This window comes from Hirundo rustica, chromosome 2, assembly GCF_015227805.2.
Source record: "Hirundo rustica isolate bHirRus1 chromosome 2, bHirRus1.pri.v3, whole genome shotgun sequence".
In the NCBI taxonomy this organism is placed as follows: Eukaryota; Metazoa; Chordata; class Aves; order Passeriformes; family Hirundinidae; genus Hirundo; species Hirundo rustica.
Window position 1 is genome coordinate 92,493,942 of NC_053451.1, and position 17,804 is coordinate 92,511,745.

The 17,804-nt window shown below is 37.6% G+C and overlaps 1 protein-coding gene across 5 annotated transcripts in view; it reads right to left on the minus strand.

Annotated features, from left to right (window-relative positions):
* The window catches only part of TFDP1 (transcription factor Dp-1), a 40,320-nt gene that overhangs the window by 18,985 nt on the left and 3,531 nt on the right, over positions 1 to 17,804 (minus strand). For all 5 annotated transcript variants that reach the window (XM_040056391.2, XM_040056392.2, XM_040056394.2 and 2 more), the window contains exon 3: positions 6,992 to 7,058. In XM_040056391.2, the coding sequence (XP_039912325.1) occupies positions 6,992 to 7,058 (67 nt within the window). The remainder of the gene's footprint in view (positions 1 to 6,991; positions 7,059 to 17,804) is intronic.

Here is a 17,804-nt window from a genome sequence, read left to right on the forward strand (position 1 = left end):
TTTCATTTTCTGAACAGAAATAGCTATTTTGCAACTGAAACATCCATGTGAATGGAAGAGCGCACGCTATGTTTCTTTAAATTTTTTAATTACGCTAACATTTCCTGTAATGCTGTGCCAGAGTTAATTAATGCAACTGAATCAACCTGGCTCTAAACAGGAACTACAAGGTACATCTTTCTGTACAGCACAAACTGATTGGCAAGGAAACAAATGTAAATGAAAGAACAGTAACACAAACATCATAGTTCAAAGCAAAGTCAAAGTCAACCTATAAAAGCCATCATACAAAATACAAGAGTAAAACTGCTCAATTATACAGAAAAAAAAAGGATTTTTTAAAGAGGATATTGTCAACGTCTCTGTCCAAGTGCATTCTATTTTCTCATTTGCCTCACACCGCAAACATTTTACTCATACTCATCTGCATTTTCAAAGGCTCATAATATGTGGGGTTTTTTGTTTGTTAAGTACATGCAGAAGTAATTTTATCATCTTAGATTTGCAAGTGACTGACAGCTCAGTTTCTTACAAATATTGCTACTAATTTCTTAATTACTGTTACTCAGCAATCACTGCAATCCCAATAATCCTGTATTTTGCAGACAACATACAGTGTACATAAGAGCATGTAAAAATTAAAACCACAAGTTTGCAAACAGCTGGCATCACCTCTTCTCCCTTTTCAAAACAAATTATTAATACAGCTGACACATCTTTTTTTTCCCCTTAAAGACTTTAAGAACCACAAGAAAATGCCATGTAGAGCAGAAAAAACACTTTATACAGGAGGATATAACTGCTACTACTACTTCCATTTTCAGTGTCCCAGATGTTTGGAAAACTACTTTCAGTACCTTATAAGCAATCATTAAACCTAAAGGGAAGTAGAACTTCATCAGTATGATGTTCAAAAATACCTCCAAACACAAGATAATGATGCAGGTGGAATCAAGGAGTAATGGCAAAAAAAATTTGCAGATCAAAAGAAGTAGCACTCTAACAAAACCTGTTATTTATCTGTCTACAAACAAGTAAGTGCTCTCTTTGGTTACTGGTTAACCAGACCTTTGCTTGCATGTAAAAACAAACCAAAGAATTTTACCAGAAAGAAAGAATCCCTTGCAGAGTTTTACCAGTTTAAAGGGCAGGTGATACAGTTAATTAAGAACATTTAAAGTAACTTATGATGACACAGAGAGAAGACATAGTACATCTAAAATCAAAGAAACGAGTGCCCTCTGCAGACAGTGAGGTAGATCTCCTGAAAAGCTGACTGCTCCAGTTCTTGAAACAGTAGTGACTTTGAATTTGGTGTTCAGGTTAGAGAGGATGGGCTGAGGTACTCCTTGTCTCAGGAGCAGAAATCCCATTCATTTTAGATACTCTACCGTTTTCTGAAGTAATCTGTCTTTACGTTTTCTGTAGTTGTGAAAAAGAAAGCAGTCAACAGAAAAGCAACTCAGTGCCCTCACAATGCAGTCTCTAACGAACTAAATTTTGTCATACAATAGAGGTGATGATTATATCCTGGGAGCTGATTCCTCACATGCCACTCCTGTGACATTTCAGTTAATGTCTCTGTCATGAACATCACAGGTATTTTATTAGTTACTTGTACGCTAATTTTCAGAAAACACTGAATTCTTTTTGAGGGTATCTGTGTGACAGCACACAGATGATTGTCTCCAGTTGCGTGCCAAGTCAAGTAAAAGCACCTCTGCTTACTGAACAAGCCACATCATCGTGTTAAGACAACAAACATGCTTATACAGCATGTTTCTGAGCTTTTGTACAGACATCCATTTCTCTCAGTGTGTAATACTCCCTAATTGCTTACATCAACTCAGACTTCTATGTGATTCTTACCATCCAGATATCACTAGTAATAGTTCAGCTACTATAAACCAGTTTTTCCAAGTTGTTTTTTTTTTGTGCTGAAATAAACTGGGGTCTACTTTTAGACTTTCCAAAATTCCAGAAACAGTTTTCTTTCCTTAGCCTGACTGTAGACAATAATAATTAGATTTACCTCAGCTGTGGTAATGCATATGCATCTTACAACCAATTTCAAGCATATATCTGTTTGCTGAAGCATAATTCTTGGGTTCTGAAATCGATCTCTCGTTCCATTCCAGAGGAACAATTTCAGCCATTGTTAAAAATCAGGAACTATGAGTGTTCAACTAAAAGTAACATTAACATTACACTGCAAGTTTCTTGTCATATAAATAAAAACCCCAAAACAATCTAATGGTTGGGGAGTGTTGAAATAAGCGTCTAAACACACCTTAAAATGTTACATGTTTGACTTTGATTTTTTCCAAATCTGAAATGTAAATATATAAAAATATACTTAATGTATTAAATGTATTTAATGTAAATATAATTAGCCTGTAATAGCAGAAACCTTTCTTTAAAGTGTAAGTGGTGAAAGGAGCTAGAGACATACTTTACAAGCATTTTCTGGTTACATACCAATGATGCCACCTACTGGCATAAGAGAAGATCCAACTTTTCTTTCTGAGTAATTTCTAAGCTAAGAGCTTTAATTTCAATACAATATTAATACCACTGGTTACCTTTTCCCTTGCACTCATCTGAAGCAAATAATTTCTTTCATCCAAATTTCTCCACAAGTGAAGGGCAGGATTAGAATTGAATAGTGCTCTATTTAATACTTAAATATAAACACTCATCTGAATATGACAAGGACCAGAACGTGACAGTTTTCTTCAAAATGTAACCTCCAGAAACAACAAAATTTCTCAGTTTCTAAAATTCATTGCCAAATACCAACAGAAAACACAAACTCATGAGGAAGTTTTACAAGTTCAGCCCCTATTAAAAATTCTATACTCCCAGACCATACGTATTTGCTAACTCTCAAAATTAACTAGCCAGTTGGAAACCACCTTCCTGGTTACCAAGTAAAACAAACCTTTCACAGTCATACTGTTTTTTTCAGGGCTATATGGAGTGTTACACTCCAGTAATGGAAATACATAGGGGTATCAGAAAACATGGGCGAATATACGGGCAACCTTTTCTGGAGATTGCACAACACTGGAGGAAACACAGGCTGCCATCTCATTTCTACCACATATAGGTCGATACCTCTTACTTCACACTAGAGATGATTTTGAGGGAATAAATTTTTAGAGCATTTTCTAGAACAGTATTTTATGTGCATGAGTAATTTATTCAAAATTGCTTGCATTACTCATTATAAACAAACCTTTGTGGGGCTGTTGCTTGGGGTTTGGGGGTTTGTTTTTGTTTTGAGGTTTTTTACATACTGTATTCTCCTCTTAAAACAAAGTCAGTCTCTGCTTTAAAACGAAAGTCCTAATCTGGAGTTCATGGCTGAGACCAGTCTCACCAAAAAGAGCTACTGGAAGCATGTCCCCATTTGCTGAAGTAAAAAGGTTGTCTACACTGCTGACCCGTTTCTGGCAGCAGACATTAATGAATGGTCACGAAATGAATGGATGGATAAGACGTGCATACAGAGATTATTCTCTAACATACCCTCTCTCTCTGATTCCAAATCTTTAGGACTTTTTGAGCAGGAGGTTGCTCAGTATAACTGTTCAAGAAGATGATGATGACCCCTCTTCATTATTCACCCAAGAAACAACAGCAACATAACCCTACAACCAAAACTCAAGTCTGAAAAGAACTGATACAGTTACCACATTTCTGCCAGTGCAGATTAAAACTTTACAGAAGCTCATTCACAGCCTATTTTGAAAGCATTGCAACAAAGTTGTTCAGGCTGTGAGAATCATAACCTGTTTTGGCCAGGAAAGTCAATCTTTGCTTATCTTTCATATCCGAGTCATTTACCTACCACTTAGTCACATACCTTATAGTCTGCTGACGAGGATGTTACAGAACCATTTCAATAACAATATTCTGCTCTTTCTCTTTAATCCTGTTTTTGCAATCATGCCCTTATGACCCAGCACACAAGTCATTTTTTGTCTTCTACCATCCCCCTAAAATCGTTATTCCTCTGACAGCTGAACTGTTCCTCCTTTCACATCTGGCTAGCAACATGTGGAAACTGAAGCAAGTAATAGATTGCTTGTTGGATTTTCATTCTCAATTCTCTGAGTCTCAAAGTTGTACTTTTCCAAAACTATGATGGAATTTACCCTCTGGTATTACTAATCCAATGACATTGAGCGCTGTAGGAGCATAAGAAGAATGAACTTCGAAAAGTACCCAGGCTCCTGCATTCTTCTCAAGAGCCTGCCCAATTACTGTTGTCAAGGGCAGCAGATTGGGCTGAACAAACCACTCATTTGACACAGCAGGGAAATTTGATCCTATAACCAATATCAATCATGCCAGGTACTCTCAATCTCTTCTTGTGATTGGCTTGCAACTTCCAGAAAAGACTCCTTCCTTTTAAGAAATATAAATCCAAAGGGGAAGATGAAGAAAAGAAGCAAAACAAAAAAATCCAAACAAACAAAAACACACAAAACCCCCCCCTTTGACTGATGACCACCAGAAAAGAACAAAGAGTCTTTTCCTGACCACCTTCAACTCACAATAAAAAGTATACTAGATACACTTCTGTTACCCTATGGAAAGCTTACTCCATGACTGTTCTGGAATACCCCTCTCCATAGTGAAGCCAAGAAAAATTTTGCACAGATTTTAAAAAACAGCAGAGGACAGCACTTTATTGATATAATGGCATGCAATGCAGACAGCTACTTTTAGAGACAGCATAGTACTTTTGTGTGTAGTTACCAAAGTCAACATTTAAAGATTGCACAAAACCCCCTAAAAATTAGAAAAAGTGGCAAACAAAAAAAGTACTACTTTAGTGAATAAATTCTGATACATATATGAGTACTTTAGTGACAAATATTTGCAAGTTTAAGCTCTCATTAAGATTACAGAGCCTGAACAAGCTAAAGACAAAATCCACAAACTGATAAAGCCAAGAGAAACAGCTGTTTTTTCTCAATATTAAGAATTAGTTACTCTCTATTAACTTCACAGAACTCCCCTAAAAGCAATGAGATGCAGAAATTGACTGAACATAGTTCAGTTTGCTGTGTTATACATTGAGAATAGAGCTCAACTCACACTGGACAAAGTGCTGGGCTATAATAAACTACTTAATAACTTGAATTTATTTACAAAATTCTATAAGCAATAAAATGCCCTCTGATTTGTCTACTTAAAGAGCCATGTAGTAATGGAAGAGTCATATTTCCAGTTCTTGCTGTCTAGACTGCACTGTTTTGATTGCATCTCCACTGACTGTAACAGGGTCTAGACGTCTATGTGGGTGTAAAATCTACCTTCCTAAAGCATCTGCCCTGAAAAAAAAATCACTTTTACTGCCCATAGGGTTAGGACATATGGTACAGCCATTAAGGATCAGGTACCTACTTGCACACTTCTTTAGCCCAGGGGAGTGTGACTGTGTTCACAGTAATACACCTCTGCCCTTAGTGCCCTCTCCACCAAATGCAGAACAGGACAGATGAGTGGGAGACCCTCCTTTTGTAAAGCAATGTGTATTTTTGAGAAGGAAATGTCCATGACAGAGTCTAGTGAGATGCCAATAAAATACTTGCTGTACCTAGTGATGGTGACAGAAGTTAAATGGGTTTCCTGAAACGATATATAAAATACTAGAGCAGCAATACTGAAGGAGCTGACCTGAACTGGACTGCAGGTTAATCTGGGAGTACTGGAGTATTCCAACAATGCTTAAAGCCAGTAGATCAGTCAACGGTAAGGTTTAGATACAGTAAGTATATGTCTGTCCTAACATAAATTGCACCTTACCTCACACAGCCTATCAAAGGACACCATCTGTCACACACAAGAATAAAGCAGACTGTCATTATTTGGAAGCAACAACAAAGGAAAATGGCCATTCCACCAAAATATATTGTGAGATGCCTATGAACCAGACATGATGTTGCACAGAAAAGTTATTGATCTCTCCATACAAAAATGACTGACACTTCACTTGGGAGCCACACATACAGTTTTAGCCACTTGTATTCAAGAAAGTTGATGAAAGCAATCAAACAGGCTCAAAGGATACAATAAGGAAACCACAGAGGACAAAGAGCACATCTGATGAGCAAATTAGGAAACAGTGGCTAGTTGGCCTGTCAAACTAGTAAAGACTGTTAAGATACTCAGTCGTTACTTATAAGAGCAGGTAAACATGCTGCAGAAAATTATTACCCTGATAAACAATTGTCACCAGCAGAACGCATAAACCGACAAGAATACACTTTACTGGAATTAGAGAAGAGTTCTACACTCTCACTATGGAAACAGTCCTTCTGTAAGAATACATGAAATGGCTGCAAATGTAGCATAATCAGTTTACAGAAGAGGTTTCATGACATTGCTGTCCAGAACTTCAGTGCTGCTTCTGTTTTTTCCAACTACACTAACTGGGAAAGTGCAGCTCCTAACGCCCCAAATGTTTAGGGGCACTCAGTTTTCTAGCTCATGTATCAAATTCAAGTTCAAATTTATATCTCATGCTTTATTAAATTACTGAATGACATTACATTATCATACATGCACAGGCATTACCTGCAAGTCCAAAGCAGTTCTGTTTACAATATATTTTGAGACAAGCTTGCAGCAGAGTGGATGCACTATTTAAAAACTGTCATAACCTATTTTAAATTTCTACCTGCATTTTTTTTCCATTTGCTAAAACACAGTGCCCCAAAGATGTTTCACAACATCCTGGTCTTTATACTTAAACACAAGCTACACTAAGGAGATCACATATGGGACAAACCACCACTGAACTGCACCTGTAGTTTTAAGACAATTATAAACCACAGCACGTCTACAGCCTACATACTAATCATATAACTGAAGAAGAACTACAAAAACTATGCTAAGAAAGCAGTTTAAAGCCAGTAAAATGCGTAACGACTAAAAATCAAGAAATGGAGAGTCTTACTAAGAATTGCGTTCTTACCTTTTCCAGGACTTAGGTTTTGGTCTATAAACACCTTAAGCTCTCCATTGGCTTCAATTAGTCCAGCCTGTTAAAGAAAGCAACTTTTATTAGACTTACAAACACAGATAACCTTTTATTGGCAAAGATGAAAGATATCTTACCAGTAACCTCTACTGCCACCACTCTCATTTTGTCACAAATCTTCCACTATGTACTGTTTGGGGTATAGTACTCGTCAAATGTTAAGGTCTTGATTCTATAAACACCATATTCTTTAAGAGCAATCAGAAAATCAGTTTACACTTACTTTGATATTTGTGTCTAAGCTGTTACAGTGTGTATGCACTGTTTTAACAGACAGCTGAACACCCTTCTAATCTGAACCACTGACACCTGCAACTACACCTTTCTCTCTGTAGATACTAGTTACCTAATACAAAAGGCAAAAAACATTCAGCAAAATCAGTACAGGTGGTGGAGAGTGGTCAGCCATTTTAATCAGGAAAAATATCATTAATAAAAAAGTATCTTGAGCTTTTCAATCATTATTTTTTTTAAAGATCAGAAGACAAACCTCTTAAGTGAAAAAAGCTATAGGGTGACAAGGTTTACAAAGTTACCACCCTCCTTTGAGAAATCTCACAGCAGCGATTACTTTTCAAAATACTATTAATTTTTAAACAGAGGAAAGGACGCAGTAATTTATTTGTATCTGGAGACAAAACAGTTTTGGAAAAAAAACAAAACAAAACAAAACACATTTTTCCATTTAGAAACAACAGCAAGAAAGTCAATACTTGTACTTAACCACATTGTTGCATATGGTGTTTCAGAGGCTGAAAAGTCCCAAGCTGCATTTTGCACTTAGCAGGTACATGCAGGCTACTGACAATCCTGAGCAAGAATCAAGTGCTTTGCTGTCAGGCAGCAGCAAAGCTTCTCCCTTAGAAGTCCACCTCAAGAGCCCTACCTGAGATCTGCCAGGAGTTTGGGGAAACGAGGAAGCCACTAGATGATGCTGTGGAGCCATCACTACCCAGGTGCATCAGAACAAGGATTTCTTACCGAAGAACTTTAAGACTTAAACAGGAAACTTTTTCCTCAGTGAACGAGGAGAGAAGATGATGGAGCATAGGGGACAGGCTGGAATTCCACAGAAGACAAATTTTGCTAAGGGAGGCACAAAGAGCAGGGGCCTGTAATGGCGTGGCAGCAATGAGGACCTGGTCGCACAGAGAAAACTTTGAACAGACAGAAGTGATGGACATAATGAAGAAGAGCCTGTGGCAGTTCTGCCCTCCATGCCCCCTCCTAAAAAGTAACACAATAGCATAGTTTTAGGGAGGCTGCAACAACTTTTCAGTTGTTTCAGAACACGGTCTGTCCTCCTCCTTGCCCACAGCAGGGATTTCTAAGACTCGCTCGAACGAAGGACGGTTTTGCCACCCTATTCCCAGGCTCCAGAACTCTTTATAAGCTTCACTCTTCATCACACTTAACTATGTAATTCAGAAAGGCAAGAGACTACATCAGAAACTCCTAAAGAAAAAGGTATACTCATCCATATGAGACCAGTATTTTGTACAAAGATGTTGTTAGAGCCACACTAGGAAGTATAACATTCCAGAACACTGGAATCCCATGGGAAAATATGAAGGAGAATTTTTGGCTAAGTATTACCTTGTCCTCCTATTCTACCTGAACTCCACAAGTGTTAAACCAGGCAGGCAGTGCAGTCCCATTGTCATAATTTCTTTCACTGCAGTACTTAACTTTGTATTCCACAGCAGAAAGAGCTTTGCACTTGGGACACCTGCAAATTCTTTTTTCCATGAGAATAAATAAGGATTATAAACAAGACGGGAAAAGCATTTAATATATTGTGGTTTTGATCAGAAAACCACCAAGAAAATACCTATCTTAATCTGTAATGTCTTTGTTTTAAGCACATGAATTTAATAATTTTGAATTATTAAATCCAGTCATTGGTTTAATATGCAAAAGCAAACCTGCACCGAGTGCACAGCAGTTACAGTGATATTCCAAGAGCAAATATTTAGGCTGTGATATTCAGAAAATTCAAGTATTAATGCAAATCACTAACTCAGTAATTGGAAAATTAGGCAATTCAGTAATCAACTACTTATTGGTCCCTTCCATTTTCTATTTCTTTCAAATTAGAATGCCTCCAGTAGGATCCTTTCTATTCATTTTGAGTAAAGGAACCAACACCATAGTATCAAACCATCTCATAAGCTTCAAAGTCTTCTTCTGTTTATCTGCAAGTCCATACAGTGAAAAAGTCTTACCCAAAACAACATGCAACTCCGAAAACTGTAATTTAATCCAGTATTACAAAGGCTCAGGTTAATGATACATGCCCTATACCATGCTTTTGTGTGACTGAAATTACTTAAGTCGCTGATAGAACACATTTGGGGAAAAGAACCACACTTAAACAGTAAAAGAAAACAATTTGGGAAAATTCAGAGAATAGCAATCACAGAATAACAAGAAGAATCCCCTCAGGGACCACAATACTAATAACCAATATAGAAGTTACAGTTCCACCACCTTTCTACCAGTGTCTTACTAAAGGTTAACTCTAGCAGTTAAAATGGCACGTAAATATTCAATTCATTTGAAAGCATATGCCCAGAAAGACTCCAATAAAGCTATTTGGAAAGAATACTGTGAATCCCACAGCAAAACAGCAGCCCCAGCTGCTATTTATTATTCATAGTGAAAACCCATTTCTAGTGAAAATTCTGTTATTCCAGCCCCAGTGTGCACTTCACACTTCTGGATACATTTTTAATTCTAAGGTTAGCAAAACTTACGCCTGGTTGAAGGGACAATTTTCATCAAAGAAAACTGAAAAGCAAAACTTCCATCCCATACAGAATTCTGGTGTCTTGTGTTCTGAAATGGAAACACTAGACAAAACATTTCTCAGTGTGCATTTTGAGGACATTCTCATTATTTTTCAAGCCAGGTTATTTTGGAGGAAGCATCAGGATTACTCCTCAGGGACCTATGAGGCATAGCACCCAAAAGAAAGAAAGACAATAAAGGAAAACATGACTATACTTCTCATTCTGTACATTATAGTCACAATGAACCAAAAAAAAAAGAAAACAAACCCAAAACAACACCAAAACCAACCTCCCCCCGCCCCCCCCAAAAAACACCATGGAAAAAATACTGGATTTTCTCCAATAGAAAGGTAACTTTCTGTTAGGATGGGTTCAGACAGCAAGGAAGTTCTATTTTCTGATGAGAAAATACATTTAGGTTTTAGGCCTTATCAAGCTATTTGTAACAAGGGGTTTGGATTTTTTTTATTTTCCTTTGTTTTCTTTTTGTATTTCAGAGTTTCTTCTTGCCTTCTCCTGATTCTCAATCTCAAGATGCATTACATCCTTTGACGGCGATCCTGGGGCTGCTAGAAATAATAATAATGCTTTTAATATCTGATTTTGAAAGCTTATGTTGCAAAGTGTGTGCAACTTCACAATTCAGCTAAGTTTTCCTCTTCAAAGACACGTTGGCCATGTCTACTTCTCTATGGCAACAAAAAGAAACCCCTGAAATCCCAAAGAGGACACAGATACAGCCTTCATCCATCACACGCTACAACACAACAATGATTTTAAAAAAAACAGCTTTTGACATCCAGCACAGCATCTAAACTGTAATAACTTAGTATCTTCCCAGAGATCACCAGAAAGGAGGGTAAAGCCCCCTGGACAAATCAGTAGATCTGGTAATCTGTACTGCAGAAGCTGTGGTGGAGATCCCAACCATCACCGAGGTTTGGTCTCTGCTCATTGCTCAGAGCTCCTAAGAAAAGAAATTAACTGAAGGGCTAAACATATAAAAAAATCAACTGAAGTTAGCTTTGGCCTGCTATGAGATCATTGGCAGTCCTAAGGACTGGGAAGTCTATTTCTGTTTTGTTTACAAGTAAAAACTGAAAAGCACAAGTGCCCTCAGCCTGAAAATCAGTAAACTGGGAAATATCTTTTTGTTGGGACTGAAGTTAATCTGCAAAAAAATTTTCTGAAGATGCAGAGAACTTCAGTTATTAAAATTCCCTAGAGATTATGAGAGAATAATTTAGTATCTTACTTAAAAGCTACTATTTGCAGTCTCTGAAGTTATGCACTAGAAAATCAACATCCTTACGGCAAAAACATAATTTCTTCCACAGCTTTTCAGCCTTGCAATTCAATTTGTTAATAAAAACTGGCACCAAATTATTGACTAAACCTTTAAACTAAACAGGAAAATATGCAAGGTGAATTTGGACTAAAGGACAAAGAACTTAGAAAAGTAAGAAGTTTATCTGACAAAAACAAGACTGAACGAGTACATGAGCTATGTATATCAGATTTAACCCGAGAGTCAACCAGAACTACTTCAAATAAGTAAGGGGGAAGAAAAATACCTCTTCTACCCTTCTTCTAAGTAATGAGCATTTTAAGAACACTACCTGAAAAAGTGCTGAAAGAAGAGCAAAAAGGGCAAGAGATACATGGAAATAGAGGTACATGCTACAAGGTTTTTTCTCAGAACAGAAAATTTGAGTTGTTAACTGCAGATTCAGCCCACAGAGCATGGAGGCACAGGACCGGGCTTGATGAAGAGATACAGGTGCCAAAATACTAGAATGGTTAAAGAATGGGAGTCAAAATGGGACAGTCTGAAGAAGAGACAATTTTGGGATTGGCTGGGAAAGACAAAAAAAACGAGCTAGAAAATTAGATGCGAGTTAAGGTAGAGAAACTGAAAGTCACTGAAAAATACAGGCAATACAACTCATGAAGAACCTAAGACAGCTTTGATGGAACAACGAGATCAAATCCCGGGAGAAGAAGGGAAGAACATGGGAAGTGGGAAAACGAATACAATCTGAACTACAACTGAAAGGGGAAATAAGCTGGGACTCAGACAGAGAAGTTCAAAATAAATTAGGAAAGAAGTAGCTACGACAAAATCAGAAAATGGAGGAATTGGGAAATAAAAACATTTCCACCCAGAGCTTGTCAGAGGCATTTGGTGCTGTTGAGTTGATGGTTGGACTTCTTGATCTTGGAGGTCTTTTCCAACCATAATAATTCCACAGTTCCATGACGATGGAATCCAGGACGATGCCTCTGCTGTGTACAGGCATTTGCAAAACCTACCAGCAAACCAGCACCCATCTTGTGCAAAACTGAGCCCAACTCAAAGGGGATCCATGATAATCCCCAGTCATTTTAGAGGCAACGTGTCTAAAGGCTCCATACCATGCAATTCCACTATGGGCCACTTTATTGACAATGCAAGGTTCCTTTTTTTTGTTTGCCTTATTTCAATATCAGGAAGCAACAGAAAATAAGCAATGCTACAAAGTGGAACGGGAATAAAGCTTATAATCAGAAATAAACAACCTTATTTTAAGACTGCTTAAACAACCTTTATTCTTCTTTCAGCCCTATCCATATGCAAATGTCATTTATAACAAGATGATAATGAACTACTTTCCCCATTGGTTTCTCATCTCATGCAGGGACCACAGCAAACATGCTCTGGGAATAAATTATTATGCCACTGCAAAAGATTATTTTTATGACTTTTTTTACAAAAACTAAAAGGCAATCAGGATATTACGTAGAGGAATATTGTAGAAAATGGTAAAAAGTTCTTAAATTTAGAACATTTGGATTTCATTTTGAAAATGAAGTAGTGAGAACTATTCTTTACTGTATAAATAACATAAAAACTTTTGAAGTTGAGCTACAGGAGTCTGTTCAAAATTCTCAGATGAGTTGTTTTACCATGTTTCAGTAGCCTTTTTCTGAAACAGAGATAATCATCCTCAGTCCATGGCAGTATCTTCAAGATTAATGCATCTGCCACTCAGCAATGAGCTACACCATAGAAATGAGCTTTCCAAAGAGCATATTTGAATTTTTAGCACCTCACCTAACAAGGCATAGTCAAAGCACTAAAATAAAGGTCTGGATACCACAGAATTGTGAAGACAAAAAGCTAAATACAAGGTGAGAAGCTCAGTCAAGCATTGTCGATCTTCATCTGAATACAGGCTCTGCTGATACTGCAGGTAAGCTGGACACTGACCAACACACAAAATGACACCTGAGGTCTCCTTTATTGCAGAATATGTCAAGACCATCAGCATCTTGGCTGTTCCTTCTGATAAGAGCAACACATCCAGAACTCAGCAAAAATTAAACTAAGAACTCACTCTGAAGACAAGTCAAATGGTGGTCCCGCCCAAGCAACCAACCGATCAAAAACAACTCACAAGTCACTCCATGGTGTTGCTTCTTACAGTAATGAAATTGCTCAAGTGATACCACCCTTGCAAAATTTAAAGCTGACAGCCCCAAAACTAACCGTGAAGCTGTAAGAATGAAGCAGAGTTGAATACAAGATTCCTAGTGGTGACTATGACATCAGATCACTGGTTTTCCAGTTTTACCACATAAATTAATCAGAAAATAAAATTATCCTTAGCATTCTCCTGGACTAAATACCCATATGTGAAGGTACCAGCAGCAGCTACTTCCACACCTACGTCCTGCAACCATTCTAGGTTTGACCATAAGACACTGTTGTTTTTCCAGCCAAACCAAGACTTTAGAGCAACTCATTCACCAGCATCTGAACCACAGCCAAAATCAACAAATAACATTACACAGGACCCTTCCAGAACCATTTGCCTCACCAACATCCTTATCAGTGTATTATAAGACTAGAGCGGCCCACAGTGTAACTTTCAACCGAGTCTGGGTAACCAATAATGCAATACTGGAACTCTTAGCGAACGTAATGTAACATGAGACAAGTAGCCAGAAGCATTTTTGGGGAATATGGACCACTGTCCATCTCTAAAATCAAGTTGTCTGCTACTTGAGAACCATTTCAATGTAGACAACATTCAGCAAAGATTGACCCATTCTTCTTCCCACTCCTAATTAGCCATAACACATCTCCATTAATAGATACCCACACAATCAAATGCAAACGTTAAAACAATTTATCTCCAGCATAACTTAACTTCCAAAATCTGCATTTCTGTTGAGCCTGTTGCCATCACAGTGTAGCTATTCAATAAAATACTGCAACATACCTATATAAAGCCACTACCATTAACTGTCACATACAATTAATAAAGTTTAACCCAGACTACAAGAAAATGCTTCATTCAGACAAATAAACTGGCAAGGTGACAGGCAACTTCTGAGTTGCTATTTCCTGATTTTATAATACAAACCAACATAGGAAAACAGCTCTGACTATGTACAAAAGAGAGCTTAAACATCGCTTTCCTTCTGCCTTCTTTGAAAAAGCAAATTTTAAAAATTAGCAACATTCAAAATCCTAAACAGAGATGCCTTTTTAGATGACCTAATTTCATAATATCATTTGATCACTAGTTTGCTAACTTCTGGACATATTAGAACTCACTAAATGCAAAGAGAAGTAGATCAAGCTACTGAACTAAAACAATATCAAAAAAGGTGCATGACCACTTGAGAGTCCTCAAAGATTGAACTTCTCCAGTCCGCCTCACTGAAATTTCCAGTACATAACCCAAAAATGAACGTAAAAGGAGAAACACATGCTGGTATTTTAAGAAAAGTCTGAAAAATGTTTTGAAGACTTCTCAATACTTTCTAGGGATTCAAAGTGCATCATGTAAAAAAGGTCCAAAATAAAATGTTTTTCTTACTTCCACTGGGTTCTTGTTTTTAGTCCATCCCAAACTTAACTTTTTTAGACTTGCTCAAGATTGATATAGAAACATCACATGGAAGTTATTAGAAAGTACAACTTCAGTGGTGTTCAGTCAAAAAAATAATACAAAAGCACAGATTTTCACTTTCCACAAAAACAGCAGCCTTATTTATCTATTAACCAGTAAAACTGTGTGAAGAAACCAGTTTGCTGTGGGTTTTTTTACATGTTCTTTGAGCAAAATATTAATTAATATTGTGAAAAAAATACACTAGATTAAGCTACCTACCTGAATGCATCCTGAATACTCAACTAAAATAAGCCACCAGCGTTAATTCCCACATCCGTACATCTCTTAAACAGCAATGTTAGATAAGGTGATGAACTTCTTACACTTTTTATGGTGCGTCCATATTTCTGCATGTTCACGGGGCTTCCTTTGCAAAACTGGATATATGTGCCTTATCTACTACTCAGTAGTAGATATTTATCTATCTACTGCTTCATGAAAGGACCACAAAAAACTACAGATACAGTAATTTTTATGTAAACTAGGCATCAAGAGAAAAATCCCTCATATAATAACTCAAGCTATGATGACAGTAGAACATAATTTTTAAAAATAAATTTAAAAATCTAATTTTAGAACAGGGAGTTCCAAAGCCAACACCACTGTCAGTTACCCATGAAACAGTAACTCAAGAATAACTCTCAAAAAAAGTATTTTAGTCTGTGAGAAATTCTGAAGGCTAACAGTGGTATGCCAGATTAAAAAGTTATTGAAATTTGTTTTTTCAATTTCAAGTTCTCTGTGAACAATTTATTTTTTAAATGTCTTGAAACAGGCCATCCACTAATGGTGAAAAACAGAAACAAACACAAACAACAGGACTAGATAAGAATATTTCATTTACATGACTCATCTGTTCTGGTAAGAGTAATTTTGGAGATCAGAAAAAAACGTACTTATTCCTTTTGTCTAGCCCCTTCCTCTTCAATATTCACTGTAACACCATGCATTAGACTACCCTCAATAACAGATCCAGCGGATCCAGTTCCTGCAAGTGGTTACATTAAGAGTACAGAAATTCATCAGAAAATAAACTCCACTGCTCCTGCTTCTTCTCTCCTTTGTAACCCTGAAGTCTTGGAGAAAAGATCCACAAGCTTCTCCTTCCTTATGGTTCCTCGAGAGGCCTCAACAGCTCAGCAGTGACAGAAGTAACCGAGGGAAGAAACATGGTCACCACAAGTTGGATATTCAGCCATGCTACAGAAGCTGGTAATTTAGTGGTGGAAGGTACATTAACCAATGCTACTAAAAAAAGTATTTATCGTTGTAATTTACAGATAATTCTCAACATACAACTGAATATAAAAGTGGCCAGGAAGCAGTGTTGAGTCTTAACACTAGAAGCTGGAAAAAAATTTAGTCTATCAAATTTGCTTTCTTGCTCCAGTAATTCCTTCTATGTCATTCAATGCTGCACCCTGCCTAGTTTTAGGCACGCCGGGGGTGGATGGGTGACCACTGCACACAGGGAACTGCTTTTCCCCCACAGTATTAGTCCCATGAATCCAGTAACAGAACAAGTAGACTGAGGACCTTGGCTGCACATTTGGCTCATTCAGCTCCTCCTGCCTGGAAGGTGCCCCATTTGTAAGTAATGGAAGAGCTCACAGAAGATGAGGCAAACTCAGAGCGACATTGATTAACCAGATAGAGGAGTTCTGACTAAGATGAAGTTTCTGGAGACTGCACATTTGCAATGACCAAGAAATTTCCCACACAGTGCAAATGTAGGTGTAAAACTGTACCAAAAACTTCTGTCCTCAACTTGTCATCCAGACTCTGGAAAGCAGTGCAATGATTCCACTCTCAAGGCACACAATTCCTTGAGATACGGCAATTGCTGTTCTCCGGTCCACATGTATTTTTTAATTGTTTCTTTAAATTGCACAAACAGTAAAGTCTTTCTAGGAACTAAGACGTCCTGAACTGAATGTGATATACCGTATCTGCTTCAGTCTGAATTAGAGAACTGCTTCTCAGCTTCACACAGTGTTCATAAACTCGAAAATGACTGTGCTTATTGCTATTACCAGACCACACTGGAAAATGAATGCTCCTTTTTTTCGCCCTTTTTCTTTACTGCACTTCAGATCCCCTGCCCAAAACATAAACTGATATATCCATGGATACTTCAACCCTCACAAGCAAATATTTGTTTTTACACTATTGTTTTTCAAGTTATCCAGCTATAATATGGTGATTACGCACTTAAACTCTACCTGCAGGCTCTTAATGTGCTACATATGAATGTATCTTTTTCCCTCACCTCATAGCTTCCTGACTACTGTGAGGAAATCAAAGTATTTTGCATAAAACCCCAAAATATAAATGAAAAAAAAAATTAAAATCAATGCTTTGCTGCTTATTTTCTCTCGATTGTACACTCTGAAAAGCATTAGAGATACATTTTAAAGTAATACATCACAGCATTTAGACCTGGACCATACAGTTCATAAACATTATTTTGCTAGCTTAACTGATCACTACTTTTACAATTCTTTAATACTTTACGTAAACATTTCACTGGGTTTGTCAGTACTCACCATCACACTCCCCCATTTGTTCAATTATCCAGCTAACCTCTCAGTCTGCAAACTGTTACAAGTATTTGACTTTTCTAGCAGGTCTAATCAAATTATGTTCTTTATAAAGAGGCATCAGAAGAACTGGAAGGGAGCAATAAAAGGAAAAGTGCTCTCCTGCAGCAGGCAGGAAGAAGCATAAAGGAGGAGCGTGTTCTGTTGTGGTGTACTATCTCCACACCTTCCCCTTCTGCAGGGCTCCCTGCTCCACTGTCACCATGGCACAGTGGCCCGGCAGCACAGGACACCAGCAGGATGCACATCACACCTGCACTCCCAGGCTGGAGCACTCTGAACATGCCTGGCTATGGAAATGCCACCTAAAGCCCAGTTAGGATTGTAGCAGCACAGCCCTTCCCACAGTTTAGCCATTTCAGCTCTGCTGAGAAAAAGGGAAGGAAGGGGCAGGAGTAACCATCAACTATGC